At 33.4% G+C, this 20710-nt stretch overlaps 1 protein-coding gene across 7 annotated transcripts in view; it reads left to right on the top strand.

Annotated features, from left to right (window-relative positions):
- Nucleotides 1–20710, top strand: part of EPHA7 (EPH receptor A7) — a 164243-nt gene that overhangs the window by 62739 nt on the left and 80794 nt on the right. Inside the window, exon 6 of one of the 7 annotated variants that reach the window (XM_045511757.2) lies at nt 1797–3758. The exons of the other annotated variants lie outside the window; for them this stretch is intronic. Coding sequence (XP_045367713.1) covers nt 1797–1837 — 41 coding nt within the window. The 3' untranslated portion in view covers nt 1838–3758. Of the gene's footprint in view, nt 1–1796; nt 3759–20710 lie in introns of those variants that run through there. 7 annotated transcript variants of the gene reach the window in all.

Below are 20710 nucleotides of genomic sequence, written 5' to 3' on the forward strand. Positions count from 1 at the left end.
TCTGTCTGTGAAAAAAGATGTCAGTCTAGAACTTCAGAGTGGACACGGTTTTGCCGAAGGAGGATGAGCAGGTCGTATTATCAGCCTCCAAGAAGACCCCATGCAAACCTTGTAGCTGCCACTGCATTCCTCCCACAGATCCAGTGCATTAACACACCAAAATGGTCTGCAGAAAAGTTAATAACAACAGGTTGCCCTAAAGTTACTGGCTCTTTCTGGAATATCTTCATTCGCTGTGGGATCATTTAAACAATTAGGTCATTTTTAACTTCGTTAGAACACATTATATAAATTATAATATGTGGTCTTTCCCCAAAGAGACTTAAGAGACTTAGCAGTTATTCTTCAGGTCAGTTATTATGTTATGTTTGTGTCTTTACCATCTAACACAGTTCTTTCTGTGTTCCTAATGTTGTGCAATTAATTCCAATCAGGAAAGTCGTCACACAGGAGGAAAGTTAAATTTTGATTTTACAGAAATGAAAACATTCAGATGTGATAGAAAAGGCACAGGATTTGATAGTGGATGACATGATTACTTAATTTTAGACAAGTTATTTCACCTCTTTGAACTTAAATTTTCTTCTGAAATGGTAATATACTACTTGATGCCTCATATTATTTAAAAAAAAAACAGAGCTTTTGGTTTAATGCCAATTATATTTTTTTTGAATTTATAAGTGTGTTATAATACTACAGCATTTATAATAATAGAAGTAATAATAAGAGTTACTAGTTATTGAACACTTAGTGTATTAATGGTACTTTTTAAATGTAATATGTACCTGAAAAGAGTGTCAGAGTTGAGTCACTTAGTGCCTTTGGACTCAGGTAGTCCTCGTAAGTAATGGAGAGGTCTGAGACAGAAGACCTCTAAGAGCCCATTTATGTCGATAATTAAATGGACAATGTCATAATACAATACACTATACATTGCGCAGTGCAAGGTTAACTGCAGATTATTGGTAACTGAGTCATATGTGTACAGATAATACCATTTTTAATGGGATTGATAACTGATGCTCTGGAAAGCACTAGGAAGGAATTAGGGAAGAAAACTGTAACCTCTTGGAAGAGGATATGATTTCCTAAATTGGGATCCACAGGAAGCAGACACTGAGATGGAGATTACGTGGAGAGGTTGTATTAGGGCATGTACTTGGGATCAGCACCATCTGAAGAGAAGGGAAGGGAGCAGGACTGAGCAAAGGGGAAGCTGAGCCATGATGTGGTCTCACTGGAATCCCCGGCCACCTCCACGGGGAGCACTCCATCTGTACGGGACCTTCAGATTGTTCTGAGCAATACCTCTTTGTTGTTTAGACATTGGCTGCAGGCCTCTCTAGGAAGGAGCAAGGAGCCATTTTTCAGACAGGGAGGTTCTACAGGGAGGCAGGGAACTGAGGTCTGCTTCCCAGCAGCTATCTCAGACCTCAGTAAATAAGTTTTCAGTCCTTCACCAAGAGGAATGGGGGCGGTCATGATGACATCCATTACAGGGGATTAAATCATGCCAAAGACTACCAGGGGCAAAGTTCAGAGTGTGCTTAGAGAATAAGTGGTATGAACTGGAAGAATAAAGATTTGTGGGAAAAGCTAATGTGAAAGTTTATTTTTAGGGAAAAAAAGATCTTTTTAATGGGGGAGGGTGGAAATTGGATGTTTTTGAACAGGAAAGTTACAGAACTGATCCTGGTTTACATTTTAAACTTATGTGTATCTTCCACAGAACATTTCGTGTATTACATGTAGCTCTTTGTTTTTTTGTTTTTTGTTTTTTTAATTCTCCTGCTTAGCCTTGATTCCTGTACACAGGAAAACAGAAGACATTTTCTGAAAATATGAGAAAGAATCAGCAAAGCTGCCATTATGATGTGGAGACATCTTAATTTCTCCACAAAGATACCTTATGGAAACACTGTCAAAAAGAACTATTTTCTTTCTCTCATCATCAATTTTGTTTTATGTGGGTGATGGTTTATAGAACACTTACTCACAGATGTGTCGTTAACACTTGAAGTAAATTTGTGAAGTTGGTAAAACAAGTATCAATACCATTTACAAGTAAAAAGTTGAAACTTAGAGTGTGTGACTTACCAAGGTCACAGATACATTATATAGTGATGACCCAGGTTATTGCAGTCAAGTACACTGCTTACCTCAGAATTATTAAGTGTTATGTAATCTTATCATGGACTGCTATCTTAAAGAATTTAGCTCCACGGTCCTTTACATGGGAACTTGCAGATTGACTCAATGGTCTGGTGATAAATTACTCTCCAATGAAAAGGGGACCTACTAAGTTTTATTTCCTGAGGATATTAATAGCAAGTATACTCCCTGGGCGAGAGCATTGGTAACTATAGTATGTGCCTTCTGGCTATGATTTTATTGTCCTTCTTTAAGAAACCTCAAAAACACTTCTTCATATCTTAATTTGACTGATTTCCCTTATATTTTCAAATGCCCGGATTTTATTTCTCTGTTAAAAATTAAAATTTGCTTCAGTATACCCTATACTTAGATTTGTAATGTTTACATAATGTTCCAGTGATATATGTTGTTCCAAATGAAATATGATCATAGACTTTTATAATATAACATTCCATATAAGCAAAATTATACAAAAATGAGACAGTACTAAAAGTCATTTCCTGTATTTGTCAGAAATATCTTCACTCACGTTTATTAATGTGACTCAACTGACTATTTTTCTCATAAATTACCTCAGATCATCTCTTTTCAATGATTTAAAATAGTATGCCATCAAGTTATGTGTCCTGTAAGTAAAATGAACTAATTCCATGTAAGTTTATATATTCCGAGATTTCTTTGGAATTTATGTGCTTGATTTATAATTTAAGGAAACATAATGTTAAAAAAATACATTTTTTTGTTTGAGAGTATTTACTGATTATATCAAGTAGTATCATATGCAGGAATCTCCCTAAGGTGAAACAAGATATAAATGTGGAAAAAAAAAACCCAACAATGACAAAAAAAATTCTGTAGAAGTAGTGTTAATATTGTTAAAAAATATATACATATACGCACTTATGCAATCTGGAACAGAAAAATCAACTGAATGAGATTCCTTGAACAGTAAACCATTCAAAATGTGCATTTCTGTTATGTTTCTAGTTATTTTGTAAACCTGATGTATCTGAATGGCATAGCAGGATTCAGTCATGCCAGTTTATACTGGAGAGCATGACATTTTTGAAATGTATATGCTTTGCTTACCAAGTAGGCGTGTTAGACTATGTTAGTGAGATTTAATTCTTTAATGTTTAAGTAGTTTTGCAACTCCATTAATTTAAAAATATATGTGCAGATACATTTACAGTTTTTCTTCAGTGGATATCAGTAATTAAAACATATATATAAAGGAAGTTTTTTTGGATGCCATTTTAATGCAATTTTCATTATGGGAAATGCGACCATGTGGTATTAATACTGACAACTAGTATTATTGATTACTTATTGACTACTTAGTGTGTGCTGATCACTTTACATGTAAAGACCCATGTGCTTACACATATCTTCACAAATCAAACTTACAATGGAAATTTAGGAGAAAATTATGTCTTTTTGTGATGTGATCTTATAGTGTCTCATGCATTTTCTTATAATATTTTTCACATGTCATCTGTGAGATGTTGTTTTTCTTGTTAGAATTCAGCGTAAAGAAACAGTGGCATCTTTGGTCTTAATTCTCTAGCCCCTATTGACATATTGGGCCCAGGGTACATGCTTAGTAAATTTGTTGAATTAAATTCAGAAATTCATTATTTATTGTAATGTAAAGACACTTTCTGAGCTTATCAAGATTAATAAAGGGTTAGTTTAATTCACTTTCAGTATAATTTTATTTAAATTATGTGATGGATATAAGAGATAATGATTTGAACTACAAAAATTTTGTGATTTGGTCTTGAAGCTATAGATACGTTTAAAATCTTAAAATCAATTTTCATCTATAACTTTGTATTTAAGGAGAGATTTAGAACAAAAACTTAAAATAATCCTATTATAAAATATTAAGATACAAATAATATTTAATTTTGAAAACTTTTATAATTCTTTATAGTTTGAAAACCTGCTGAAAATAGAATGAACTTCTCTCTTTTTATATGTCGTTGAATGTAGTAGAACCACAAACAAAGACCAAGATTTGAGATATTTTTCCTTAGTGCTTGGGACTACTATTTTAAGCACATGCTACCAGCTTTTCATAACTTATTTTAATATGTTTTTCCTTTTTATAGTTCTGTAACTGCTAAGACTATAGCACATAGCTGTTCTATGATTTTCTGGATTAAAATATATGTAAGGAAAGGCCTGTAAGCACCTGTGTTCTCACCCCAAACCTTCATCTTCGTCCCACTTTCGTGTTCCCCAAGCTCAGTATTTTTGTGAGTTGTTAGATTCACCCTTTTCTGATTATATAAATATTTGTAATGAACTATTTATGCTTCTGTTGGGGTTAGGTTAAGTTGATCTGCACAAGAAACAGTGTAAGGTGTTTTAAGTAAGCTCTCGTATTTTTGATTTAATATATCTTAATCTTTTCTTAAATTCTTTGATCTCAGAATTGCTATTTTGTGGATAATAATATTTAAGTACCTGGGGAAGAGTTAATTTTTGCAGTAACGAACTAATAATACTGCTATGGACTGAATTGTGTCTTTCCCCAAATTCATATGTTGACACTCTAACCCCCAGTGTGATATTTGAAGATAGGAATTATACGGAGGTAATTAAAGTTAAATGAGATCATAAGATTGGGGCCTTGATCCTACAGGATTAGTGTCCTTGTAGGAAGAAACACCAGAGAGCTTGCTCTTTCTCCACCCACATGCACTGAGGAACACTCACACCAGGGCATAATGAGAAGGTGGCCGTCTACAAGCCAGGAAGAGAGGCCTCATCAGAATCTGAACCGTGCTGGACCATGATCTGGGACTTCCAGCTTCTAGAACTGTGAGAAAATTAATTTCTATTTTTTAAGATTCCTAGTCTGTGGTATTTTATTATAGCAGCCTGAGCAGACTAATGTAAATATTCATCCCTGAGATAATTTAATTCCATTATATTAATTTGAAGGAAATTATTTATTTTCCATATACATGAGGACAGCTAAGGCATGACTTTTTTTGTGGATGGATTAAGGGGTAGGAATTGTAGACATTGTCTGCATTTCTATGATTTCTCCCCCTCAAAAAGTGTTAAACTTTTTTAGTGCAATGCATGAGTACGTGCCAGAAAGACCAATAGTAATATTTTGCTGTTTGACATTCAAGACAGTTCTTTTAAATAGAGACAATTCATTATCTCATAAATTATAGAAGGTGCTACATTGACGGTAGCAGAACATTCAGTACAAAATAAGTTATAAGTTTTGTCCCTGAATTTTCAAGCTTGAGCAAGTCTGTCATATTCTTGGCAATTTTAAACTAGCAATTTCTACATGATTAAGAAGTGAGTGCTGTTTCAGGATTTTCTAGTGAAAAAAATTTTTATAACTCTATGTTTTGGATATTTAAATTTGTAACTTGTTAAATTTAAGCTTCCTCTAAACAGGCTCTTCAAAAAATATATGAGTGCCTGTTAGAATCATTATCCTGGAATAGTCCCTAATGATAGAATTATGTAAAGTAATTCTTATTATATGTGTTGCCCTTAATAAGAGATCCTTCATTTTTCTACTGTCAGTTTATAGAGTAGAAATTTTAGTGAATTGAAAATGTATCCACTAGAATATTATTTATAGAGAAATAGCTACTTTACTTTTAAAGTGAAGAAGTTTGTTCAAGTGAGATACAGAAAATCTGTTTTAACTGAAATTTGGCTAACCAGACCACCTGCTCTTTACTTTTAGGGAGAAAAAGATACAAAAAGCAAGTTAACAGCAGGGACTGATGTAAAATATGCAAAATTTTTTCAGAGCACAATCCTGGGTCAATACATATTGAATTCCATCTCTCTTTCTGGAGGTATTACACGATCATAAATAATAAAACAGCAAAATGTATGCCATATAGTAAGATTACTCTGCTAAGAATACAAACTAACACATTTGTGAAAGATTTTCCATGTGAATTGAATTAAGAAGTGATTTTTGGTTGATCCTTAATTGACCAAAACTGGTTACCTGATTTACTTGGTGTTGCACAGTACAAAAAGGTTTTGATCTGTGAGTTGTTTGCTTAGTTCTCATAGACCAAACTATCGTAAATATTTTCCTAAAGTGTTATTAAAAGAATAGCATTGTGAAGACAGGCACAGTTTCAGGGGAAAATAAAATATGTTTAAGAGCAATAAATCAATAAGCTGAATTTCAGAGAATGAAAAGCCAGGGGATGGTAACCTCATACATTGTTCAGATACAGACACGTGCATGTCATGTGAATTGATGGTGGCGATGCTGCTGCTGCTGCTGCTGCTGATAAACATTCAATGAAACTAATATAATGTTGTGTGTCAATTATACCTCAATTAAAAAAACTTGGGCCCATAAACTTGATGTACACATTTAGGTTCCCCTCTCCCCCGTCCAGTCTCATTTCCTGTCACCCATCTATATACATCATTTCAAGTCCTGGATAAACTGAGGGACATAGCTTTGAGAGTGACAGGAGACAGTCATTAAATTTACAAGCATTTAGTTGTTCTGTTTTCAGTCCCAGTGTTAAGCAAGAGTAAATGTTGATTATTTTATTCCTTGCTTCATTGGTGATGAATTGAAGCAAATTTGATTCGGACAAGCAATCTGGTGGAATGAGGCAGAACCAGCCACACACACAAAAAAAAATCTGTACTAATCAACCAATGCAGTAAATTAGAGCTACAAGGAAACAACATTGATCCAGAGGATCATTAACAGTTTTAACCAACTGATCTAAGTAATAGGGTAAAGGAGAGAACACTGTCAACATCTTGCTCTTCAGATCAGTGATTACTATTGCAAAAGCCTGTTCGCTCCTTGTTTGAGTTCCAACTGTTTTATGACTTCGGTTTTTCTTTATACTATTGTAAGCAAGAAAGAAGGATCAATTAAGAGGTAAAAACCCAGGAAAAAATCATCCAAATTTCCTGTACTCCATTTATAAAGGGGTCAGTCACAAAGGGAGAGATAATTGCTGCAAGTTAACCAAATTAATCAGGGAGAAGGCAGAGTGGATGATGTATGTTCTGTGACAAAGCACGGGCAGAGATGTACATGCAATCCTCTAGTTGCTTGCCTTGTTTTAAGATACAAGGACTAGAGAAGGAGATCTGTGGAAAACAATTAGAGTAGCTTTAATGCACACAGTTCTTAATTATCCATAGCATGTTGACATCAGATAATTAGTGTGCTGAGTTTTAATAATATTTGATCATTAACTTCAGCATATAGGAAGATGCAGAACATTGTCTGCGCTTAGCGTTCATAGTGGCAGTCATCTGTGATAACAAATGCAAAGATACTGGTTAAGGCATATCCCTGTTGTATAGTTTATTCGAATGTTGCCAATTCTGGTAAACACAACACCCATAGCTCCTGTTATATCAGGCTATATCACATGTTATCTGATGTATTTATCAACATATATACAGATAGTTATAACTATATGTATGTTTTAACTTCATACATTTTATAAGCACATATACATTCCTAAGAAAATGGTTGTTAGGGTATTGGTGGAACTTCAGTGTTATGGGTTTGGAAATCATAAGCCTATAAATGGTGAGTTAATGAATGACCTTTTTTGGGGGTAAGAGGAGGTGGAACTCTAATTTAAAAGTTTAAAAGCGAACTGGCAGAATATCAAAAGCACATGGCAAAAATCAAAAAGGAGTCGCCAGACCAGTTGGATAGGAGGGCTATCACAGTAACCAAAGAAGGGAAATTTCCTGAGTCAGTTGATCATAGAATCAAGTGTCACAGGAGGCCAACAGAATGGAAACAGAAGAAAGTCCTTTGGATTTAACAATTTTGAGCCATGAGAAACAATTTTGATCGACAACTTGGGGTCGAGAATGTCATAATCGTATTTGTCATGGTTGAAAACAAAGCCTCACACTATGACATATGTGGTGTAAGTGCTCGGTGTTGGCTGGATTGAAATGTAATAGATTACTTTTTATGCTGATTTCATACAACATTTATCAGACTGGTAAAGACACTAAGATAGATTATGAGTCTGAATTTTGTTTGAAAAAAAGACTGCCTTTGTTCTTTTCTAATACATTATCATAACCTTGTTTTCTCCTTGTTTTGACATCTCATCCTATTTTCACACATCCCTGACATCACTTAGGACCCAAATTTAGCCTCATATAAATTTCATTGTTGAGAACCTGATAATCTCAGAAATAGAGGTCGTAAAAGAAAAGATGTTGATTCTATTAAGATAAACTATGCATTTATAAATGTCTCCTCTAATATATTTGCTATCATTCTTACTATAAAATATTGCTTAATACTTAACATATATTATTAATAATATATTTTCCTAATATAAAATGTATATAGTTATGTATATTTAGTTACATTTTATGTCATGCTTTTTTTTTTCTTTCATAGTTCTTTTTCTTCCTAGTTCCACCACTTTCTCTCAGGCATTTTAAATTATGCCCCACATCATGTGCTTATCTATACAAAAGTAGAACCGCCTAAAAGTTAGGGAAACTTTTGTCTTGCTGTTTTCACTATGATAATACTAAGCCTTCACCTTTTGTTTTTAGTCACATTTCCTTTATCTTTAAAGATTACAGACACAACGAACAGAAAGCCATGATGCTGTGTCATCAAACCTTGGATTTTAATATGATTTGTCAGTCACTTCTGGGGCACCTGCTGCATTAAATACTGGTGTTATGTTTGAAAAGATACTGACTGGCCTCCTTTAGACTGCTGTCTGGCTACTTTGATGTTTCATTATTTTCCTCAATCCAGGGATGAAATGGATGAATGGATCTTAATTACAGTGTCCTGGTGACTCTTTTTTCAGACCGTTTTTCTGGACAAGCATCAGCTAATCTGACAAATCATGAGCAGTTTACTTTATAGTTTGGCTGGGATTAAGTTACTAACTGGAACCTGCAGGGAACATAAAGAACAGTGTCTCCTGATAAAATGCATTGGGTATTTGCCAGGCCTGTTTTCAATTTTAATCAGTAACCTTTAGGAATGGAGAACCATAAACAGATGCTTTTCTGACAGATGTATTTTTATATGTTCACCTATAGCAGTTCAAACAAAAACAGGCCCTGTATATCAAATTTACATATCTAAAATCTTATTGTCTTTGCCTGTGAATTTTCTTACTTCCTAATTAATTTTAACCACGTGGAAGGAGCTGCTATGTAAAGTTTATTTTTATTTAAAACAACTTTAGAAATATTACCGTATTAGAATTAGGTTAGAACATTTGTGATGCATCGTTTAATTGCCTTTTGGGAATAGTGCAAAATAGGTTTTTATTATTTTGATTACCTTTTCATTTGAAAGATTTTTATGTGATAATAGGATGAATGGATTTGTCAGGGGAATTTGAATTCAAATTTTGTCTCTTATCAAGTTCAAATAGAACATAAACTGGAAATTCTAGGGGAAAGCTACACAATTATTTGAGGGTTTGTAATGGTAAATCAATATTTATATTATTATTTAAAGATTTTCATACTACAAAAATCTTTCAGTTTTTATGCTGTTGGTTTTTTTTCTGAGACAGCGATTGTCCTTTTTTGTGAATTCCATGTGTATTCTACTAGATGACATGGTTTCCTTGTTTAGCATTAAGTTTGTTCTTGCAGACAAGAAAACTGTTATGCATTTTCTTTATAAAGGTCTGTAAAAGCAAGATGTGTTCATTAGTTAGAGCAACAAATGAGTAACATGTAAGGCCATAATTTCCAGTAACTATCATTTAATTGGACATTTCACTTCATCTGTCTTCTCATAGGTGTCTAATAAACATACCTAAAAGAACGTGACATAGAAATTAGATTTAATATCCCTCTAGGTAACTGAAATTACCCTTCTGTTGTTATAGAACAGTTTTTTTTTTATTGTTCTTAGACTGTAAATAAATGTATTGACAGTAAAGAATTAACAACACATCCAGGAAGACTTTATTTAATAATGATGATGTAAAATACTTCTTATGCCATTCGATTTCTCTAATTTATAACTGTTTGTATCCCCAGCATGCCATTCATCTGTAAGAATTGCACCCTGGGGACTATTCAGCTTATTAATTCATCACTTGTTCTTTTATGGTTGCATCCCCATTATAGGATGAACATAGAATGATTCTCTTCTGAAAGCTGCCAGCCAACTGGGTCCAGTCTAGGTGACCTTTTGTTTGTAACTGTGATCCTAATGGTTTTTCTATTGGCTTCTGTTTCTAATAATAGGTTGCATTACAATCTACCTTTTTGTCTTATGGTATCATGATGAGGCTAGGCCAGCAAGAGTGAATTCCACACCTGCAATTACAGAGCTTTATAAAGAGGAAGGACCTGCTTCAAGTTAACCTGTAGGCTTTTTTAAAATGCCTTTTGATTTATCTGTCACCTGATCCATCAGCAATGAATAATTTTCATGGAAGGTGCACTTTAATTACATTCCCATTTGACTTGCATTATCAAGCCCTATCTAGGTAATTAATCTCACCAAGTATCCAATTTCGGCCTTTATTGCTGGCAGGCAGGCCTCCTGAATTATGTGTGCTTGAATGGGTCTTGGGGCTTTTTAACCAGGCAGACCCTGAAAGAGATCTGGGGCCTTCCAAATCCTGGAACCGTGTCTCGGTTTGGGGACTTTTTTTCCCCTTAGATATTATGATTAAATTATATGTAACATCAAGAGTTCACCTCCATATTTAATGACACCTATAGATTATTGTAATTGTGAAAGTCTTCTCTTCTAGGTGTAGCCAGTCTGCATTTTGTATGTGGGGGAGCTGTGCTAAATTGTTAACTGTAGCTAATTGATCTGTATCAATCTGCTGATAAAAATTTGCCACAGCTACCACCTAAACTTAGGCATGTTGTTTTTAGTTCAAGCTTTAAAGTTTGTGTGGATTTAGATGACTCTGGATTAAAAGATGGTTAGGTCAAAATTAGAATCACTTACAATTATCCTGCCTCATATTCAGTCATATACTTTGTTTTCAACAGTTTTCTTTATTCTGAATTAACAAATAACTCACCTTTTATATTTTCCCTATCTTTTGATTTTGATGATTTTCACTCCCTAATTACTTACGTCAGTTAATGCCGAAGTTCAGTGATCTTACCAACTTGGTTTATCCAGTATATACAATGATTCTGAAATATATGATTTGCTTTTCTGTTATAGTCTTGTTTTATAATCTAGTGCAAAAAATTCATTGTGTTTTAAATTTTCTAGTTTGGAAATTATGTTTATAGGAAATATGGTGGTTTACTTCTTTACTGTGAAACCATTTCAAAAAACACTGTAAGCCTCTTGAAAACCAAATTAAAATATAGTTTAAATAGATTAGTTGCCTGTTTGAAAATGATCTAACTATATGACAATATTTCAAGCCATAGATTGCTTCATCAGGAGAAGAGAAGGCTGTCCAATCTTTTGTAAACTAAATAGGTTATACTGTGTACAAAGTAAGATATTTTGGAAGATTTGGACTGATGATATTGGGAAAAAGGATGAGTATTCCACCAACTTCTGCTATCACCCCTGTACCGTTAACTGCATACATCTCTGCCCTCAGCCTTGACCCCCTCACAGACTCCTGCAGTGTATCTTTATAAGACTATAGGTTACGATTGAATTTATAACTATTCTGCCATCAAACCAAATTCTACACAGAAAGAAACCATTTTTTTTTAAATTTCTTAATGTGTAACTTTAATTTGACCCTTTGGTTCTGAGACAAATAATTGAACACATTTTAGTGGAATGCATGTTAAGTATGGATTCCTGAAACATTTAACATCACTTTGTAAGAATCGTGTAGTATTTGTTTATGCAAATATTAGTTTCCCTTGTCATTTGGAAATGAATCTTCTATTTTTTTTCCACAGTGGTTTAATTGCAGGAATATATAGGAACATTTTACAATCCATGATGTTTCTAAATTGGAGATGCAGTAATTTAATCTACTTCAATTAGATATGTTCATAATTATTGCATACAAACTACAAGATAGCGTAATTCAGAATTTAAATTGGCCAGGAATATTTGTTACGAAATGGTTCACGCTTGTGAGAATTCTTAAGTAACGTGTGTGTGCACACGCGATATACATATACATACACACTCAGATGTGTATATATCATGTTGTATGAATATGTATGAATTCATATTAGACATTTTGAAAGGAATTCTTTCCTTTATGAATATACTATTAACATGCATAACCCAATAATTGGGTATATAGTATCTCTTAAATAGTTAGATATATTTTCTCTTAAATATTAATAGCCAAACAAAGAGTTTATGGCTTTTTAACATCTGTCCCTATGTTTAGTTTCTTTTTGGCATTTCTGAATCGTGAGCATTTGTATTTTTCAGTAATTGCCGTTGTTTCCTCTAACATCATTTTGAATTGTGAATATAACAAATATAATTAATTTAGTGTTCACAGATAAAGGAATTGAGACTTATATATAAGAGAGGCTGTTTATATAACATCATACAGTGAATCGGTAGAATCTAGTTTAAAATTTAGGAGTGGTTTGTTAGCCAGAAACATTCCACCTGAGTTACTTTGCTTTTCTTCTGTATATTCTTAGATGTTAATCTTTTTTAATGCATTGACTTGCCAAAGATATGTATTGCTTAGGTGGTTTACATAACAATAAATATATTGAGCTGAGCAGGTGATTTACCTGTATCAAAATAAAATCAGTTTCTGTGTAGCGTATGTAAAGAAAGATAGACTTAAAAGACAACTCAGGCAAATGTGAACTTAAAATGCTGGGTTTAGAATCAGGATATTTGAACCCATGCTGAACAAGTTGCTTTTTGACCTTGGGCAATTAAAGCAATATCTATATCTTACTAGTTAAGAAAGTATTATATAAATTAATACCTGAAAAAAATCTTCTAAAATAAAAACATGTTGCAGTTGTCATTTGATAGGGTTGATATACTACTAGAGTCGAATTTCAAGCAGCTGTGCTATAAATTTAACTGTGACAAAGCACAGTCTTGGAAAAATTAGCAGAATAATGCTGATTATAGGACAAATTAATATCGACATCATTTCCCAATATGTGGCTCTCTCAGTAACCAGGCCTACAAAAGTAAAGGCATTTATAAAAACTTATTTCTGGGCAAAACCATCATAATTCAGAGAATTCCAGGACTTAATAAGAGGTGTATTTAGATATAATCAATTTCATAAAATGAACTTTAAATTCTTAAGACACTTTCTTACAATAAATTGAAAACCTATTTTCATTGCCAGGTTTCATGTTATTTTACTTTTAGAAAATGATGCTAAATATCAGTGTTCAAATTTAATATTTTTGTTTAATTTAACATAAAATTTAATTCTCTAGCTATTAGGGATACTAAGCTACATATAATTTTTTTTAATATTCCATCATAATACAGGACTCTTCCATTATTGGGCTTAATTTATATTGTATTTTAAGAGTAAGATCATATAAAGCTGGGAGAGAATAATTTTATAGAAGCAAACTGAAAGGATTCTAAAGATGAACAATCTTTTAAGTTTTTAAAAGATATTCTAGTACCCATCTCCATTAAATAATAAGAGAATAAAAATGACTTCTTTTGATTATTATTTAATATTCAGGTATAGCTGAAAGCTTTGAAGGAATATTAAATATCTGGGAGCATCTGTATTTGAAATGTAAGCACATCTATGGGAAACTGGGAATAGGAGAAATATGACTTACTGAAATACCAATTTAGAGAGAAAGTTGAATTTCAATAATTCAGATACAGTATAGGACCATGAGCAGAATATTTTCTTTTGTAACTCTATGTGGGCTTCCTAAGTACCTGGAAATTGTCCACTTATTTGATATATCTGATTGGTTTCTACTTTTTCATTGATTCTTTCTCTCTTTGGCTAGAATATGAGCCCTTTAATACACAATGTTTGCACATGCCCCACTTAGATTAGTTCAAACTCTTGGGGAAAAAAAATGCAAGAATTAGGAACCAAAAGATGTAAAACACAAAATAGGGGAAAAAAAAAAAAGGAGGGAGAAGAACATGACTTTGCGCATGCATTCTAGTTTTGAATAGAACAATATATGGCAGCCATTCCAGGCTGACCTTTACCTGGAAAGTTGTTTTCTTTGCCTTTTACATTTCTACCTTCAGGGGGCTGTTGATGGGGGTTTTTGGCAACATGATAATAGTCTTGGGCCTCCTGTCCTAGAATTTTATAGTGTTTGACATATCCTCTCTTTCTATGTTCTTTCCTTTCCCTTTTTTTCTTTTCCTTCTTACTTCCTTCACCTCTTCCCCCCACCCTCCTTTTCCCCTGTCCTTCTTGACTTTCCTGCCATCTTGTTTGTTTTGCTGGTGAGCAGCTAAGTACAGGGGGAAAAAAATGCTACAGTATGAAACCACTATTCCAGTGTCACAGGAGTCATATAAATGTTGAACAAAGGACAAGTTGTTCCTTGAGAATTCCTTTCTTTGCCTCCAGGATGCTGCGGCTTTTTTCCATCCTGTGATATTTACTTCTCTTTCTGAGGTACATCTAACTTGAGAGCTGCGGGTTGGAGATCGGTGGTGAGAATAACAAGGCATTTGTCTGTGATACTGTACTGTTTGATATGGAAAAATACTGGAGTCTTTTTCCTTTCCTGCTAGCTTTCTATGAGAGAAAGTTCTCAATTATCTACTGAATACATTTGTACCAATCTACATGAGTGTTTTTAAAAAGTAGGTGTTTGAGGCCCTTTGAAAATGGGATTTTTTTTTCCTTCAGATACTTCAAAATTCTCTTAAATAAAAAGCAACACTATGTCCAGACTGATTTTATATTTGTGAAAGTAGCTCTTTGTAAGGGTAGAATTGGTCAGAGAACTACCCACAGAAAAGTAGGTCTCATTTGTAATCTGTATTCCAAAGAATAAAAATAGATGCTTTAGTTACAGCCTTATTCAACCAGCATGTAAATACATTCACTTACTCCAAGATCTTGTGATTCTGACCTTTTGGAAGTGGTGTGTGGTCACTGGAACCTTGCTTTTGATCACCGGTAATCTTTGACATTACTGAGCAACCTTATCCTCCAGGATCTTTCTCTGGTGTCCTGGGTCAGTCTTCCATGGGAGGAAAGTGAGGTTTCATATTGTGGATTTGAAAACAAAGCAGCAGTACATCCCCCTGTTGTTTAAGATATTTTCTGTGAGGATTCGCAGTGGAGTGAATGTGCCTTCAGCCAAACAGCAAGACAACACCATCAGTTACTTTTAATTACTCCTTTAAACTTCACTCATGCCTTTTTCTTAACCACTTCCAACCCCCATCTCTCTGGATGCCAAGCAAAGGAAGAGGTTAGCTGATAGAAGCTTCTTTGTCTTTTTCCCTCCTTTTCTATAGTGTTTTATAAAGGAGATGCGATTTATATCTCCCTAAGCCCCCTTAAGATTTATGGAAAAATAGTTAAATTGGAAGAAGGATGCTGTTCAAAGCACGAGATTACTCTTGGCTACTTGAGTGGTAGCTGCTATTGCAACTGGTGGTGGAGAAAACTGTTTGCTTCTCCTGTTCTTATAAAATGTATTTCTTTCCTTCTTTTTTTTTTATTAAAGTATAGTCAGTTACAATGTGTCAATTTCTGGTGCACACAGCATAATGTCCCAGTTATACATGTACATACACAGATTCATTTTCATAAAAGGCTATTTCAAGATACCGAATATAGTTCCCTGTGCTATACAGAAGAAAATTGGTTTTCATCCATTTATATATATATATTAGTTAATATTTGCAAAACTTGATCCCTCTCAAATTTATCCCTTCTGACCCCCATTCCCCCCTGGTAATCATAAGATTGTTTACTATGTCTGCGAGTCTGTTTCTGGTTTGTGGATGAGCTCATTAGTGTCTTTTTTTTTTAGATTCCACATATGAGTGATATAATATGGTATTTTTCTTTCTCTTTCTGGCTTACTTCACTTAGAATGATGATATCCAGATCCACCCATGTTACTGCAAATGATATTATTTCATTCTTTTTTATGGCTGAGTAGTTTTCCATTGTATAAATATACCACAGCTTCTTATAAGATGTAAAAGGCTTTGTACAGCTGTCCATTTGGCTCCCCACTAAGTTTTCAAAGCAGTAGGCACACTAGATCAAAGCAGTTTGTGGTATAAGGCATATGAGCAGAACCTGAAACGTTCATGTATGCCTTGCACTTGCATGGTTTACTGATGCTAAACTCCTTGAGGGGAGTAAAATGAATATTCCTCTAGGCCATCTTAAGAATCAAGATCAATGCTGTAAATTAAGTTATGCAATGGTTGCATATTATTTTTCTCTTTTACGTTAAAAAGCCTTGAAAGGCTTGAAAGTTTTGATTCCCAATACACTGCATAAACTAAGTTTTTTCCCCTTTTGTGATACTAGTTTAAGTGTGCTTTTTGAAATATATAAATTACAATTAGATATTATCCAATTTACATTGGGTAACAAGAATAATACCTGTGCCTCTTTTCTAGGTTATTGAGAGAAAGGTATATCATATGTCTCTCATGTCCTGGATAAATGTTCAGAGCTCTGCCCTATAATCTCTGTTCACTATCAAGAGATGAATAAGGGAGTTTCTCCATGAGTGATTTGAATCCTAATAAGCTCTTTTTAATTATTAAATAGCTAAATAATTTCTGTCTCTCTAAGTTTTCACCAAATACAAAGGAAAAGAATGTAATTTACAGTTACTCATATTTTCGTATGAAATTATTTTTATGAGAATTCAGAAACTACGACTAGTTTCCAGGTCTCCATTTTAGTTGCTACAGATAGCATGGGATTTAAAAATAAAAAACAAAAACAAATCATTCTGATTTGATTATCATAATGGCACCTAATTACGGGTTAACTCGTGGGTCCAATAGGTTTTCCCCTCCTGCCCCTTTTTTTTCTTAGTACTCTATCTTTTCTGGTGGTCTTGCTCACAAAACACAGGTGCTTTTTAAAGTATAATTATTTCACTGCTTTTTGTTTTAAGTAATTCCTTATGTTCCTAATGACACTCAAAACTTTAACTAATCCTTTGGAATTATAATGTAAATACCAATGAAATCATAAAATTTTAAATAGAATTCACGTCCCAGGTTTGGTCAGGCCAAAAAGCTTATATTACAACCCTAGGCAGATAATATATCACATATGTAGGTGATTACGCTTTACATTGGATGAAAAGTCTCATTTCATTCTAATACTAAAGACAGAAATAGAATTTTTGTAATATTTCTTGAGTACCCCCTTATGTTTTAAGAAACAGAAAAGGTGAAACTGGATTTACATAAAAGATAGTAAAGGATTCAGTCCTGCCTGTTAACACTTTATTGACTCCCTAGGTATCAAACTGTCAACAGTTTTGTGAGGAACATGTTATTGTTCAGAATGCAGGGAAAAGTTAAGCAAATTGCCCAAGGTGATAAGACTCTAAAGTGACTGGATGAGATGACCAGAGAGGTCAGACTGTTCTACCCTCTTATTCTCTACACTGTATGATCTCTTCCTGGTCTTGATTTTTATAGCTGTGTTGTCCTGTTTCTGGAGAAAAAGACCATTCTAATAAACAGGTGATGCCTACTCATACTGGAAAACTTCTAAATACAGTGTGCACATTACAATCTCTGCTACTTTTGGATTAAGTGTAAAGGTAATGCAAATATATTCATGGAATTCAGGGAATGAAATGGATTTGCATCACGCTTTTAACCTTGATATTTGGAGATTTGATTCAGAATATCCTAGTAATAATGCATGGAAAACCCACAAGGATACAGATTTCTACCCAGAGTAGCAGCCTCGGTGACATGGAACATGCTTCTTTGGACACTTTTTCCAACATTATGTGTTAAATTTGCTCTCTAGTAATTGGAAAGTATTTCAGATTGTGGGAACTGTACATGCAGGTTAGAGAATTATTTCTAGAAATGTAAAATTAATATAAGTAGAAATATAAAATTCATTTATATTATTTTGATGATTTTGAACTAGCATTTTTCACGTTGAGATTAAAACTTTGCACAACTAGATTAGTTTAAATCTTGGCCAGATCACATTGTTGGCCAGATCACATTGTTGGTCATATCAATTTATTTTAAAATTTGAAATTCAGAAATATCCTAAATAATGTTCTTTACTTAAATGTTTTGAAAATATAAGGCATTTTTCTAAAACATCTCTTGCTTTTGCCTTCAGAAGGTGTATTAATTGGATGTGCACAAAACCAATACTAACGTTTATATAAATTTGCTTAATTTTGCCATGAACAAATATAATACAATGTAGCACAAAAATTTAACTTCATTAAAGTTATAATTTAGTTTCTGTGTAGAAACTGCATATAATAAAAATACAAGCCACTTAGCAAAGAGAGGAATGGAATTCGTACTTTTTATAAAAGCCCATATGAGATTAAAGTTTACAAATATACAAAGCTCACAGTCTGTAAATAACTGTTCATTGTTTATAGTATGTTCTCTTTATAGTCAGAGCCAGTTAGCAGAAATGTAACTTGCCAGCGAGGTTAAAAAAAGTTATAATACTTACTGTAGTATATATTTTATGAACATTATTATTCATTTATTAATTTTCCAAGGAGACTTTTGCTGTGTTTATTTTTATCTTATTGTTTGCTTGATTCAGTTCCACACCTCAACTGCACCAGATCCACTGAGCTCCACTGTAAAAGTACTTTGAACCCAGTTCTGTGAGAACACCCTTAAACAAGTGCTCTTACAAAACATTTTCTAAAGTCAAGCACCTGAAAATATAAGGTGCATAGTAAGTGCATAATACATCTGAAGAAAATAGATTTATTTTCTTCCAGTTTTATTGCAATATAATTGACATACAGCACTGTGTAAGTTTAAGGTGTACAGCTTAATGATTTGACTTACATACATCATGAAATGATGACCACAGTAAGTTCAGTGACCATCCATCATCTGATATAGATACAAAAGAAAAGAAAAACTGTGTTTTTTTTCTTGTGATGAGAACTCTTGTGATTTACTCTAAAACTTTCATATATAACATACAACAGTGTTAATTATATCACTCAAATTGTACATTACATCCCAAGTACTTATTTAATTTGTAGCTGGAAGTTTGTACCTTTGGACCACCTTTATTACCATACAAAGATGCGACCGACCTTATTATTGACTATATTCCCCACCCTGTACATTTCATTCCTGTGACTCATTTATTTTGTAAACTGGAAATTTGTACTTCTTAATTTCCTTCACCTATTTACTAAGAAAATAGATTCTTCTATTTTATTTATATAGTAAAATAGATGTCACTAAGTAATTTAACTTTAATACATTATTTCCACTGACTTGAACTATGTGAGTAAATATGACTTAGGGTTGTCTCGGTTCCCCTTAAAGTAGAGTTGATATAATGAAGTCCTCTTCATTCAGTATTGGTTTCTGGATGCTTTGGAACAGGCAAAATGACTTAGCGGTTTACATGACTAGCTGAAAAGTAAAAAATACATACCTTTGAAAAAATAATTGAGAAACTAAACAATGTATAATGTAGTTGTTGATATTTGTCACATACACACAAATTACATTGAGAAACTTATTGGGTGAGAAGGCACTGTTGCCTCAATGGTTTGGATATTTCAAAGGAAAAAAAATCATTTGTTCTCAGTTACACAGATTATTTCTTTAAGTTTTTATGATCATTTCTTTGAAAAATGTTGACGTGCGTACATGAACAAATCTAGGATGCATTATAGAAAGAATCTCTCTTTTGAAGTAAGTTCTAAAAGGAAGAAAAACACATGGATTTTTGTAGTGCAGTTTTGGTAGTTTCTTCTACAAAATATTTCCTTCTTTTCCTTTCTTAATTTTGTTAGCTTTGAACTAGAAACTTAGAACTCTGCCTTATTGTTTATTTTATTGTTCAATCACAGTATTATTTTTACATGATATGTATGTAGTTTGTTTAAGGAGACCATGCCATCTTTCCCCTCTATATTCTCCAGTGAAAATTTCTCCTATCACTTGTTTTCTGCTTTGAGGGGCACATTGATTATGTAGAGCTTTCATGGGAGTTCTCTAATGAGAATGTATTATTATCCAGAGTGAATAGTGACCTTATAATCCTTTTCAATTGCTGTAACTCAAGAACCAATGTTCTAGGAGAAATCTTGGTATCCAAAGATAATAAAATTGGGTTAAGACCAGCTTACCTCTATTTTGAGTTTGAAAAATCAATAGAGTGTGATGTATGGTGCACTTCTAAGAAAGTGTAGATTCCATCACTTTAGAACTCTTCCCAGCTGGCTGATTGTTGAAAAATTTGCTAGTGAAATATTTTCCCTTCAAACCTTCATTCATTCTTTTATTATGCAAAAATCATTCAGTGTATCATAAATTGTATACATATTTCTAGGCTCTTGGAGAAAGCAGTAAATAAAATCTGCTCTTAAGAAGCTTCTAGTAGGAGTGAAATGCAGAATGGATGAGACAAAAATATATTAAATG

This window comes from Camelus bactrianus, chromosome 8 (assembly GCF_048773025.1).
Source record: "Camelus bactrianus isolate YW-2024 breed Bactrian camel chromosome 8, ASM4877302v1, whole genome shotgun sequence".
Classification (NCBI taxonomy): domain Eukaryota; kingdom Metazoa; phylum Chordata; class Mammalia; order Artiodactyla; family Camelidae; genus Camelus; species Camelus bactrianus.